This window comes from Arachis stenosperma, chromosome 6, assembly GCF_014773155.1.
Source record: "Arachis stenosperma cultivar V10309 chromosome 6, arast.V10309.gnm1.PFL2, whole genome shotgun sequence".
Classification (NCBI taxonomy): Eukaryota; Viridiplantae; Streptophyta; class Magnoliopsida; order Fabales; family Fabaceae; genus Arachis; species Arachis stenosperma.
Genome location: NC_080382.1, coordinates 144965175 through 144979901, shown reverse-complemented (window position 1 = coordinate 144979901; position 14727 = coordinate 144965175). Strand labels below are relative to the sequence as shown.

At 26.7% G+C, this 14727-nt stretch overlaps 1 protein-coding gene across 2 annotated transcripts; it reads left to right on the top strand.

Moving 5' to 3' along the window:
• Nucleotides 1-2066: 2066 nt before the first annotated feature.
• LOC130935985 (origin of replication complex subunit 2) lies at nucleotides 2067-6014 on the top strand. Of its 2 annotated transcripts, none has more exons than XM_057865944.1 (7): nucleotides 2067-2216; nucleotides 2359-2592; nucleotides 3206-3312; nucleotides 3778-3910; nucleotides 4164-4458; nucleotides 5022-5246; nucleotides 5555-6014. In XM_057865944.1, the coding sequence occupies exons 2-7, from the start codon at nucleotides 2452-2454 to the stop codon at nucleotides 5749-5751; spliced, it is 1098 nt and encodes a 365-aa protein (XP_057721927.1). In that variant the 5' UTR covers nucleotides 2067-2216; nucleotides 2359-2451; the 3' UTR covers nucleotides 5752-6014. The 2 variants fall into 2 exon arrangements, with proteins under 2 accessions (XP_057721927.1, XP_057721926.1); XM_057865943.1 differs by having other exon boundaries at nucleotides 2078-2239.
• Nucleotides 6015-14727: the final 8713 nt, after the last annotated feature.

The window sequence follows — 14727 nt, the reverse complement described above, 5'->3', positions numbered from 1 at the left end:
AAATTAAAATTTAGATAAAATTATTTTTATAAAAAATTATTAATTTAAAATTATTAAATAATTTAATAATGCGTAGAAGGTTGTAAATATCGTTCAGCTAAATTTAGAAGGTTCAAGAAGTTTTATCATTTACTTATTGAAGTTTTTTCTACAACCTGCATTTTAAAATTTATGAAGAGAAAATGTGTGAATACTGATGAAATAGTGTATAAGCAACACTTTGTTTCTCTGGTTTGAAAAGAAATATTCAGTTGATTTTAACTTTTTTTTTATATTAAAATGAATCTAATTATAAAATTAAATTAGTCTAGGTACTCAATTGAAAGAGAAAAGAAAACAGGAATTTAATTATAAATTTTATAAAACTATAGGACTATCAGAATAATTAAATCGAAAATATTCTAAAAAGATTTAGAGATAACCATTAGAAGCAATCTAAATATAATAGTTTTAAAGATGGATGTTCGAAAGAAATTGGATATTGAGTAGATGGATGTTCCAAAGAAAAACAATGAAATTTTTTATAATCAAAGAAAATGATACACGATTTTAATGGTGAGATTGAATAATTGGTGATGGATTATTCACCAATTTATAATGTTAATATTAAGGAAAAAATGAGATTAGAGTATTTAAATAAAAATAAAACTGCAAAAATTGAAAATAGAATTTTAAAGATAAGATAGATGAATAACAATATCATTTCTAAAAACGAAAACAAGATTGAAAGAGGCGTAGTACACATTTCAATCGATTGGGTAGCACACTTCAATCGATTGAATTTGTCAAATCCATATTGTTTTGGTAAATTCAATCGATTGAGTAACAAAAGGAATTGATTGAATTGTGAGACATCAGGTTGGTTTGAACAATTCAATCGATTAGAAATTCTAAACAATCAATTGAATTATAAAAAAAACCACATTTAATTCACCGTTCAATCGATTGGTTAATATGACCAATCGATTGACTTATGCGAAAACCATGCTTCCTTACAATTTTCAATCGATTGTTTAGTGATAAACTTTAATCCAATCGATTGGATTTCAAGGAAACACGATTTTATGATTCTTAGGAATGTCACGGATCAAATTTAATTTTTTAATCGATTGGAATAGCCAAAAAATTTATTAGGATCAATGGAAGATCTAATTTGTTATTGTTTTTGTTCTTGATTGTTAATAAACATGATAAATTTATGATAAAATAATTATTTATAAAATAAAAAATCATTTTTATAATTAAATAAAATATATGAGGTTAATTTGTAATTAAATTTAAAAAAGAACTATTTAGTGGTTATTAAAAAAACTTAAAAAACATATTTTGTTACGAGACAATTTAATGGTTAAAACGTTCTGAGACTGTTGAATCCGGTGTCTACTAAGATAGCATTCTATTGTTTACTAAATAGTAAATAGTCATGAAAAGGAATAATACGAATAAAAGTAAAATGAATAAAATGAAAATTAGCATAACATAAAAAAAATAATGTAGACTAAATAAAAATTTCAAAAAATAATCGCCAAATAATTTCAAATAATTAAAAGCAGTGTCAAATTCAAGTAAAAAACATATCCCTAATTTTGTAAGGTATGAATTGGGCACCATATCCCTTCCACTACTATGGAATCTATGCTAATGCCATCATGTTACGAGCTGGTGAACCAAAAGAGAGGGCCATTTATCAATATTCACAAATTTTATAAATATAAATCGTAATTTAGTATATATTTTTTTATTTAAAGATAGAAAAACTTAAATTTGTAACTTCTTAGATAAATGTAGAGAAATGATCAAATTATACTATTTAAACTATAATTCATTCACAATCGTAATTTAATATTAATAATTAGTTAATTTAGGTTTTTAATGGATTAATTTAGTAATTAATTTTAAATTTAAAATTTTAATTAAATTATCATTTAACTTATTTAAATTTTTATTTAATTATGATTGAATTAATTGGTTTAACGAGTGATCCAATAACCCAGCATTCGGGCCCGACCCAGCATGCACTCCTGAGCTACTCAAAGTCTCAACTAGTCAAATGTAAACAAGAAAAACGGCGGGAAAATCCCTAGGGCACAAATAGCACCTCTGATTCTAAAGCACTTATGTACCCGCCAAATCTCGAGCCTGAGGAAGACCAAACTAACCCAACAGCATTTCATCTCCGGCCACCGACACCATCCACCAAATCGGCGGACCCGATGGTTAGCGTTTCATTCTACGTTCCGTATGTTTTCGCAAGTTTGATTGTGATTTGTGCTTATATAATGGTATACTTGTTTTGAACAATGCTCTAAGTTTTGCAGTTCTCTCTCTTTTTTTTTTTTTTGTGATAACCTGCAACAGAGATTGCAATTAACGAAGAATAGACTAATCAACAAGCCACAACAACTATAAAAGTTTTCCCTTTGTTTGATTTTTCGTGTCTTGAATTCAACCATGAACATGGATGAAATTATGGATGAGGAAGAAGAGGAATTCGAGTTCTCCAGAAATTATTTCCTTGCTAAGGAACACGGCAGCTCCTCTGCTAAGAAATCCACTAACAAGCTCACTGACATCAACCTTGTTGATGAACAGGTATCATTTCTTAAATATTTCAAATGTCAAGGTTGTTCCTTTTTCCACCTTTGTTTTGAAATCGCAGTCCTTTAATCTAATGTTACTTTCTCTCACACAAGACTCTGGCAAACTCCAAGTATAATCTGAAGTTGGCACTAAAATAAAATTGATAGATTTATATGGGAAGTCACTTTCAAGATTTAATATTGTATGCACTCTTGAGTAAAAATATTTGTGGCACACATCCAATCATTTTATTGCCGCATCAGCTAAAAAGTAACTAGTTTTCACAATCATTACATAAACTGCATCCAAAAGAATGGCTTGATTAGAGTATATTGTAAAACATTTGATAGAAATTGCCATTTAGTGCATCAAAATTAAACTCTAGTATAAATGTTTTGTATTGTTAGTTAACACTCTGTCATTACATGATTAGATTTTATAACATAATAATTTTTCACATTGATATTGTATTAAATTAGAAACTTAACTATGCATAATTGTAAATCATTTTATAACAAATTGTGTATTTCTCTCTAGAACACTTTCTTGTCTGGTGACATAAGAGGACTATGATCCTTTATTTTCTTTATGGTTGTTTCTATTTAACCATGTTTGCCACTTTTAGGAACTGAGGGAAGCTTCATTGCACATTCAACCAAAGCATGAAAAAGAGATTGCATGCTTAATGGATTCCTACAAAAACATGTACCCTGAATGGGTTCTTGCTTTAAGGTTTGTTTCCCCCTTACCACAGCTGTTATGAAGCTTCATTGCTGTGTTGTTACTTGTTCGAGCTTGATCTGATCATCTTTCAGAAGAAAGTGCTTTTAAGATATGGGGTTTTCTTGGGTAGACTAGCAATTTAGTTCCTAAAGCTAATTATCTTAGGAGTTAATACTTATGTTTACAGAAATAATATGTACTCAAGTTTTCATGGGACAAAATTGAAAAAAGAAATAATAAATAAAACAGAGTGAATTTCTGAGTTTTGTAAATTTGGATTAAATTGTAAGTTACGAATTATTTCAGGGATTAAATTCCTAATTTACTTATATTTTTCCTGTAGAGATTCGTTGAATAGTAGATGCTTCCTTTAGGAACTTGTACTCTATGAATATTCTGTAAATCATTCATATTATAGATTGGAGTGGCATATTCACTATTTTCTAATTAATTTTTTATCATCATTTTAAACAGATCTGGTTTTTCCCTTCTGATGTATGGATTTGGATCTAAGAAGGTGTTGCTTGAAGATTTTGCTTCAACAGCTCTGACAGAATATTCTGTAGTTGTAATAAACGGTTACCTTCAGACCATTAACTTAAAACAGGTTTGTTTCTCTCTCTTACCATCATGAATTTCAAAAAACACACTTGATGGTGGCACCATTGCCAATTTAGTGTACATTTTGGTTTGCATAAGTAATCTTTGTGTTTAAGATGTTTGTATGGTTTTGGTTTTAAGCTACTACAAACACAAACTTTGAAAGATGCAAGTAAATGTCTACGAGATCTGAGTGTCTTGTGCTTAAGCTTGTCTTCTTAATGAAAACTATTTTTCCTTTCATACTTCTCTTGCTATAGGTTTTGATAACTCTAGCGGAATTGCTGCATGATCAAGTGAAAGCTAAACGAAAGGCTTCCTCTCGGGACTTGCCCAAGAGCCAGCAGCCATCCAATTCTCAATCCATTGAAGATCTTCTTACATTTTTGGATGAAGCTGAAATAGAAGAGGATGGTTATGTTATTTGTGTTATAATTCACAATATTGATGGACCTGGATTAAGGGACTTTGAAACTCAACAGTATCTTGCTCGATTAGCTGCATGTACCCATATTTGCATTGTTGCATCAATTGATCATGTGAATGCGCCCTTATGTAAGTTCAGTTTATACCATATATCTTGTTGCAGAATATATTGTTCCTTGAAAGTTGGAATTATAGCTAAAATATTCTCCAATTTTATCGTTGGCTATTTCTCAAATGTATGTCTATGTCTATTTATTTTTTTTAAAGGATTTGAATTGTTTTCCTATCGTTTGTACGAGATCTTTTTGAGGATATGAATTGAAACATGAAAATGCTTTCGTTAATTAATTTGTGCAAAATAAGTTAAATTGAATGCCTTTGCAAAACCAGGAATAATTTAGTTATTTTTTTGTTTATTCAATAGTGTGCATTTTTTTGGGTCTTCAGATCTTGTATCCTTATCTCTGTTTAAAGTTGAAAAAATGGCTAAGTGATATTACCCTTTCATAAAACCAAAGAACCAAAACTTCTGTCTTGAAACTTGAAATTGCTATTATATTCATTAATTATTGTTCTGTTTACTGTAGTTTGTTGGGAAATTTTGAACATTAAAGGATGCATGTCAATTTGTAATATTTTTGGGGAAGCCTTCTACCTGTTGCATGACTATTTCATCTTGGTTCTGTTGCTAGATTGGGACAAGAACATGGCTCACACACAGTTCAACTGGTGCTGGTATCATGTTCCTACATTCGCCCCTTATAAGGTTGAAGGAATGTTTTATCCTCTGATTCTGGCACACGGTGGTGCGAACCAAAGTGTCAAAACAGCTACCATAGTTTTGCAAAGTTTGACACCAAATGCGCAGAGTGTATTCAAAGTTCTGGCTGAGCATCAACTCTCTCACCCTGAAGAAGGCGAGTTTTCATCAACTTCTTAAATGTTGCTTGTTTGATATATGACTTCGTTATTTGGAATTTGGATAACCATAACGTTGTTCAACGACCTTTATTAGTGTGATTATGGTGTGGTCCTACTCATTCTCTCTCGACTTTATTTCCTTCCTGCCATAGAAACAATTGCCATCATTTTCAAAATTCACCAACTTTTTCACTACAGTTAACTATCTGTTGTCCGCTGTAAACAACCGAAATGATGGTTGTACAAATATCATTTTCGTTTCATATATCGATGTTGTCTTAAGGCTTTTTGTTTATGTTTTCAGGAATGCCAATCAGTGATCTCTACTCGGTTTGTCGAGAACGTTTCCTTGTTAGCAGCCAGGTTACATTGAACTCTCATTTGACTGAGTTTAAGGACCATGAGCTTGTCAAGATTAAGAGGGATTCTGATGGTCAAGATTGCTTGCACATCCCTTTGGCAGCAGAAGCACTTCAGAAAGTGCTGCTTGAGATCAGTTAGTAATGGGGATTCGGGGATTATGATTCAAATTAGACTGAATGGTGTAAGAGAACAGGTTTTGACCCTTTAAAGCGAGGTAAGTTGTAAAATGATAAAGTATGAAGCAATTACTGTTAGATCAATAACCTTTATTGCGTGTGGATCCTACTAAAATGATATAGCTGAGCTTGGTTAATCACTTAACTATCCTCACTTGTGCATTTGCAAAATGTTGATGACAAACAGGCAGTGTTTGTAAAAATCAATTTGGCCAAACACTTGGGACATTTTGGAACTTCTAAACTAATTCTTTGCAGAAAATTTCATTCATTTATAAATTAATTTTACATATTTACTAGATTAGTTTTTGGGCTTAGTTAAGATCGGATTGGATTACGTTGTAATAAAAAGATGATAAACTCTAATAACCTACGAAATCTATTCCTTTATGAAGGTCAAAATGGACTTAAAAGTTTGCATCAAAGCGAGTTTCAATTCAAGAACAACAAAAAAAAGTACAATTCTGAATTTCTGATAGCAATATAAGTAAATAAATAAAGTTATGGTGAAGTATATGAATTAACACTCTTATAGAAGAGAACCAAAAAGCGTGACTCCAATCCAGATCATACATAACGTGAGGGTAGATGCAATCATTTAATGAATTATTTATAGTGATTAATAGATGTTGGATTTGGATTATCTAAATTTTGAATTTCACGATAAAGTGTGATTTTTTATTCCTGAATAATTTTTCTCTCATATTTTCTCTTGGTCCCACTTATGAAATAAATAGTGAGAGATTATATTTTATCTTTTAGAATGAGAATTCAAAATTTAAAGGATCCAAAGTTATAAATGTTTGTTGACATGGTCAGACTCTATTACCCAGCATGAGAACCTTAATCACTACTATATATATATATATTTTCTCTTGCAAGACAAGTATTATTACATTGTATTCTATATATATAGTTTGAATTGAATTGAACAACAATAATATAGGAAGAAGAAACGTTCACACAAAATAACAATTTTATTTTGTGGACAAACATAATGCATGCATGCCTCAAACATGAGAGGTAGCGCAAGTAATGGAGGGTATGTAGTGTAATGAGCTGTATATGAATACGCGTATTTTGATTTAATATTTGAATATCGTTTTATTTATTTGATAGCAACATTAACTTGTGAAGGTGGATGTTACAGCTCATGCATGTATAAGTTCTTCTGCCTATATATAGAGAGAGTAGTTGGCTGTGCATCTTATACGCCAAAAAGGAAATGAGAAAATAATCATATTTTTTTTAAAATATATATAGTAATATCATATGTAAGTATTTATTATTTAACGTTGGCTACAACCCATCTCTATCACATTGTAATGCCTTACCGGATACCCACTCAACATTAGGATATGTCATATACGTATGTTTAGATATTTCATGTGAAGAAGTAGAGTCAAATATAAGTGAGAATAAAATATATAAGTGAAAATAAATTGGTTGAATCAGATATTATAGTGTGTACTTCTTTAATCAAATAAAATGGTAAGATATTTTTTCTACAAGGTATATCTTTTTTGTGGTAAAGACGGGAGAAAATATCCTACAAAAAATTAAAAGTTTTAAGTATCTTGGGTGTATTATACAGGATAATGGAGAGATTGAATAGGATGTAAATTATAGGATCCAAGTAAGTTGGTCAAAATTGCAAAGGGCATCTAGTTTTATGTGACAAAAAAATGCCTTTAAAACTTAACGATAAATTTTATTGCACTGCTAATCTGCTATAAGACCGGGTATGTTTTATGGTACAGAGTGTTGGGCGGTTAAAGGAGAGTACGAACATAAGTTGAGTGTGGCAGAGATGAAGATGTTGAGATGGATGAGTGGTCATACGCGATTGGATAAAACAAGGAACGAAGATATAAGGGAGAGAGTTAGAGTAGAACCCATTGTGGAAAAGATGGTTGAATCGCGTCTCAAGTGGTTTTGACATATGAGAAGAAAACCGACAGAACACTTAGTAGAGATAAGATACATAACAGAGCATAATGATATCGTTTGATTCATGTAGCCAACCCCACCTACTGAAATAAGACTTTGTTGTTGTTGGATATCTTTTTAGAGAAATTATAAGTGGCAAGTTTTGATTCTTCCAATTTGCCTACATTCTCTAGGTTTTCTTGATTTTCTTAACTCTCATGCGCTGTTAAATTTCCTTCTCCCTCCCTTCTTAACATGGATTAAGACTTGTAAAATAAAAAAGTTGATAAAATAGAAAATAAGAGTTTAATTATTCTTGAATTTAGATAGGAGGATTCACATATAAAAAAAATTATAAATTTAATAATGATTAATTTTTTATTTTATTATTTTATAATTTTCTTCACTTTAAAAAAAATCTTTTTTCATATTAGAACTACTCATACACTCTCTCTTGTCCAAAATATAATTTCGGATCAGTTCTCACATTTTTGTATCTCTTTCTATATACGGACAGAAAAAAGTTATGCATACATGAGCTATAACATCCATATTCCCAAGTTAGTGTTGCTATCAAATAAATATAACAATCAACATTCAGCTAATAAATTAGTAGAAATCAATTTATTAGTCAAATGTTGATTGTTAGAATGTTGGTTTTTTAATAGGAAGATCTCTTTATGATAAGTGAAAAAAAAACTAATTTTTATAAAAATAGTCATATTTACTCTATTAATTGATAAAATTTTTAAAATTAGAATTTCAGGGTTTTTTTTTTCTATAAATATGCCAATATTTTTATAGTATCCATAGAATTTAATAGCTTGTAACAATATTCATGCATTTTCTAAAGCCAATCAATTCTATTCACCAAAATATATATAGCTTAGTGGTACAATTCTATTGGTTTAATTAGAGATTTTGAATTCAAATTTTGAATATATAATCTTGTTAAACAAAAAATATATGCATTATGCATATTTTTGAAAGAAATAAAATGTTCTTCAAACCCTACCACTTTTCATCAATGTAAACCTAGCTAGTTTAGAGCCATAAGTAAGATTATTTTAGGGGGCAGCAATAATATAGCCATTGTTCCATGAAAAGTTTAGCAATCTTTTAGGTTGGTTTTCTCAGGTCAGTTAGAAAAATGACACTTGTAAAAAATAAAATAAAATAAATAAAAATAAAGTTAAAGTGTTGGACTTGATTAATATAGTTGACTCCTTCTAAGAAAAGAAGTTTGATCACAATATTATGCATAAGATTAATTTTAGCCGTCACGCGCCAGCGAGCAAATATTATTCATGACTTACTCTTAACTCATTCCAATTCAATGAACCAATTAAAACTCACTCCCTCATGAGATAGAATAATGCACAATAATTAAGTTAACTACAAAGATTTGGTCATACATACGACATATAATCATTTTTTAAATCACATGAAAGAAATCACCATAATCTAAGAAAAATAAAAAGAAGACATACATACTCCTTCTTGCTTCTTGAACATTGACTTTCATTCCTTTTTTTTTTTCTAATCTCATAGGGTTATTAAATATTAATAGCATATTGTAAATATTTTAGGATTAAAAAATATCAAAAGATAAAACATAATAGCTATGTTCTTATTTTTCTCTTGCGTATATGTATTAGTTGTTGTCCTAACAAAAAATTTAACAATTTAATTTTGTAACAAAGATATTTGCTTTTTTTTTTCAAATTATATGGTTTGTGTATTTCGTTAACGAAATTGAATCCAAATTAATTGAAAAAACTATACATTAATTTTGGTAGGATTATCAAAATTATCAATTTTTTCCAAATAAAATCTATATACATTAAAAACCAACAATCAAATAATTCAAATTAACTATTATACATTTTTGTAACCAACTTGGGTTAATCGAGTGGTCAATTCACTCGTCTGCTGAAACAAGTGTCGGGGGTTCAAATTTCGTTTTGTGCATGCAGCAACCCTTAAATGGAGTTCAGATCCGCGACGGATTAATTTTTCACCTGTCGAATTGGGAAATACCGTGGGAAATAGCTCGTTGGCAAACAAAAAAAATTTACATATTTTTTTAATTAAATAATTAACTACTAAAATAATCAAATTTATTATAGTAAAATAATTAAAATTGTAATAGATGAATAACTAAATTTATTTATAATAATATAATGCAAATTTTATATGTATTTTACATGTAATAACTAATTGTTGGTTGAATTTTTTTTACGTATTCATAATATAATTTTTTTTATTATATTATAATCTTAGCTAGCATTATTTGGCAGTGATAAGCACGCACAAAGATAGTGTTTGAAGCAATAACTATAATAACTGGCAGCGTTAATTGCGGGTCCTTTCGATTTAAGTTTCAAAGATTTAGGTTGGATCAATTCATAAAAACAAAATAATATATTAATAATAATAATAATAATGCAATATATAAGGTCCACCATGACCCATCTAAACCATTTAGAATTTTAGACCCATCAACCACGGCTATGTTATTTCATTTCATTTTATTTAATTTCTTTCCTTTTCTACTTACACAAGAAGTTTTAAGATAAGGGACGTTGATTCTCTTGTTCTACTAACATATTAATGTGGATTTGAATATTTTGAAAATCAATGATTTCTTTAATTTGTTTTTTCTTTTTATGTCCTGTCATAAGAATGATTGACTTGACCTAGAGTGATGAATGGGTAAAGTCTTCTCTTGATAGTCAGTAGTCACTTTAGATTTTAGAATTCAAAGTTTTTGTCATACATTGTAGAGAGAAAAAAAAAATTACTCAGGATAAATCATATGTTAAATAAAATTTAACTAATTAATAAATATTATAAGTTTATAAATTAATATATACATTTTTATGCTTTCCCTTATTGTATTGTCAATCTGATTATGTTTTCTTTTTTTCCTTCAAAAGTTTCTTATATAATGGTATATAATTGGTTAATAGAATAGAATATTAAAAAAGTGATATTAAAATACGTCATTTTTTCGCTATATTTATTAATATTTATTTATTTTAACAATAATTAATAAATATTAAATAAAATAAATTTTAACATCTTTTTAAATTTTTCTAACATTATCGAAAATAATATATGTATTTATTTCATCACGATAGATTTAGTGCATATTCTTTTTATGTATATTACTATATATACTCGTGTCCTAAACGAGATAATATACAACAAATATATAAGTATTTTTTTAATTTTTTAAATAAAAACATACATAGTAATTTTTGTTATAAAAAATTTATAAGTTAATTAAATGTTAAAGTTTAGCTATTTTTAATATTAAAAATAATGAAAATAAGTAATAATTTTATTTGTTTTTAAAGTATAATAATTATTTATTTATAGTCATATATAGTTTGTGATGAAATTAAAATATTTATATTAGAATTTTATTTTTTAATTTTTGTTTAAATAATATTAGTGGTTGAATTTATAGATATTTTTTTTATAATTTATAAGTAAAATTTTTAAACTTTTTTATTTTTATGTTAAAACTGATTTGAACAAATATAATACAACATGAGATAAAAGACAAGTTATTCAATTAAATTATTTAAAAATTAAATTTACTATAATACAACTTTTAAATATTGAAAACGTTTTTATAACTTTTTCATTTATATAGAAACTGCTACAAGGTGCAGTGAATTTAAAATTAAACGTTCTCGCTGTTTTTTTTTCAAAAATCACTACACTCTATAGTAATTTTTGGTCTGTGCGAATTTTTATGCAGTGTAGCGGTTTACGTTCAATTTTAAATTTATTACATATTGTAACTGTTTTCATAGAAATAAAAAAAGTTGTAAAAACGTCTTCAGTAATTAAAAATTGTATTTTGATAAATTTGATTTCTAAACAACTTAATTAAGTAACTTATCTTGAGATAAAATTTGTCTTTAGAATACCTTCTTTATTATCATAGCGAAAAAAATTATTATAAAGAACTATTTTTATTAAAATCTAGCTAAATTTATTTTATATTTATTCTATTATTATATTTACTTGTTAAAACTCACCAACATATTTTATTTATTCTTGAGTAGAAGTAGTTGTATTTATATCCAGAAATACTTTTATATAGACACTTACTAAAACATTTAAAGATAAAATAAATGTACAATTAAATACATAATATCTTGTTATAATGATTGGACCAACCTAATTTACAATGTTTTCTCTATTTCAATTTGGGAGAAGTGGGCTGGACTACCCGACGAGAACTCGTGGTTTAACTCGTTTTCGGCTCGACTCAACTCATTTTATTAAATATGTTATGTCTGAACTTTTTACGAAGCCTATTAGTTAAAAATATTAGATCAAAGACTTTAAAAAAAAAATCTAAAAAGTTGATTGGCCTAGCTGTCAATTTTTTTTTGTAAAAATAAATTATTATTAGTTTAGAGTTTCAAATCTTCACTTATATTAAACGCAAAACAAAAATAGAAATAATCATAGTTAAGATTGAATGAGATTGTAATTTTTTTTCTCAAAAGAAAAAATTTATAAATTGTAAGTATAATGATGATATATGACTAACTATTGAATATTGATATATAAATGAATTATGCTTTACAAATTATGAATGGTAAATTTTATAATGCATTTAATGACAATGTATAATTTTTAAGTTTATTCTTTTTAGTTATAGTTTACGAAATAAGCTTTTAAAATCGCCTTGTGAGCTTGTCGGGATTTAAATATGCCCGGTTTGAACCTAAAAAAAAAATCTATGAGAGATAAGAGTCTAGGATTGGCAAACGGGTTAAATTCGCCGGCCCGATATGCGTAACTCGTGAAAAAAAAAACGGGTCCGATTAAAAAATTGGGATCGCCAAATAGCAAAAATTCGTCTAATCCGCACCGCTTAAAATTGCGGGCCGAGACGGGCTTTCTCGCCGGACTTAGTGTTTTTTGGCAAGGGGTACTTTTGTAATTTTTTTTACCAAAACATAACTTTCTCCAACTCAACTTACAAGAGAAAATGAAGATGAAAATTAAATGTTTGGGATTATGTTTATTTTGTTTTGGAGATAATATTTATAACTATATTTTGGATTATGTTTCTTTTACTTTGAAGACAATATTTATAATTACAAAGACTTTAATGTTTTTGAATATAAAAATTATAATTTTTTTATGTCATTAGAAATTATAAATTTATTAAAATGATTCTAAAATTATATATATTATTTAATAGTTAATAGTAAAAAAAAAAAGAAACCTGCCAACCTAGTTAAGTGGAGTAAGGTGGAATTTTAGGACCACCTTACTAAACAGGATGGGACAGACCAGCCTGCCAAAAGGTAAAGCTCAAGTTTGGATCATTAATTTACAATATGGGTCAGATTCGTCAAAACTAAAGCTTCAGCTTTGTCCATTTATATCCTTATTTTTAAAATAAAAATAAAAATTTTATTAAAAAAATAGGATACAATTATACTTATATTTTATGCATAACCACCGTTATATATAATTACTTATAATATCTATAAAAAGAAGGTAAGTAAAAAAGATGAAGAAGACACTACACAATAGTCTTTATCAATATTATTTCATCATTTAATTCTCCAAATTAAAAATAAAATTAAACACGTAAAAAATATAATATAAATATTAAAAAGACTCAACATGTGAAAAATTATAATAAATTAACTTGTATCAGATAGAAATGATAAAGCTTATAATAAAAAATTATAAAAATTTCAATAAACAAAAAATAAAATAAAAAATAAAAAAGATAGAGTACAATAATAAATAATAATATTTTATAATTTATAAAAAAAATAAAAAATAGAAATAATATATCATAGCAAAAAATATATATTAATGAATTAAAAAAACAATTAAAAAAATAAAAATTTCTTTTAGCATGTATAATTTTTTACTGTAAATAAATTATTAAATATAAAAATAGGTAAAATAAAAAAAGAATGAATGAAATTGTATTCTTTTATTAAATTGAAAAAATATTCATGATTATATAATTGATGAAAAAATATTAGTAACAAAAGAATTAGTCGAAAACAGTCAGAATTTATCTTATTTAATAGGAAAAGTATAGATAATAATAAAAATATTAAACAATGTGAATAATGGATATATCGGATATTCAATTCAATAGGTATGCAGATGATTATGTTGATTATTTTTAATTGGATGATTATTTCTTTTGATTCGATTTATTCATACACAATTCACAATGGTTGGATGTTTAATTCACTAGGTGTGTAGATGAATTATCCTAATGTTAAGTTTTAGGAGGTAATTTGGGAGTGGAATGCTTTTTTATTTTATTGAATCAATTCTAGAACTCATTGTTCACATTATTTATAAAAATCATTGTCTACCTAATAAAATCGTATTTAGTATTCATTGATTGTTGCTAAAATTAGTAAATACTAAATAAAACAAATTTGAATTTATTTGTCTCTCTAGTATTATTGTAATTAATAATGGACATATAACTATCAAATAATAAATTACAAGAATCTATTAATAGAAATATTAGATTTGAAATTAAAATAAAAAATAAATAAAAATCTAAAATTAAAAATTAAAATATTTAATATTAAAAAAATAAAAAAAATTTCAATAAACAATAATTCAAATATTAATGTACCAATAAGTTAAATATATATTTGAATTAACTAAGTTAAATAATTTATATAATAAATTAATTATAATTATTTGGTTTAATAAAGTAAGTAAAATAAAAAATATCATATAAATATGTTATAATAAAAATTATAACATTTTTAAAAATAATTAATAAAAATATATAAGACGAAAAAATTAATGTAAATTAAAACTCAATCAATTTATTTATTCAATGAGATCAAATAGTTAATATAATTGATATAGTCAAAAAAATATTAAATAATTTAATATTGATCTTAATTTTTTGAAAGAATATTTGGGAAAAACAAAAATGGAAAGGAGAATATTTTGCATTATGCTGAAGCAGAGCAAG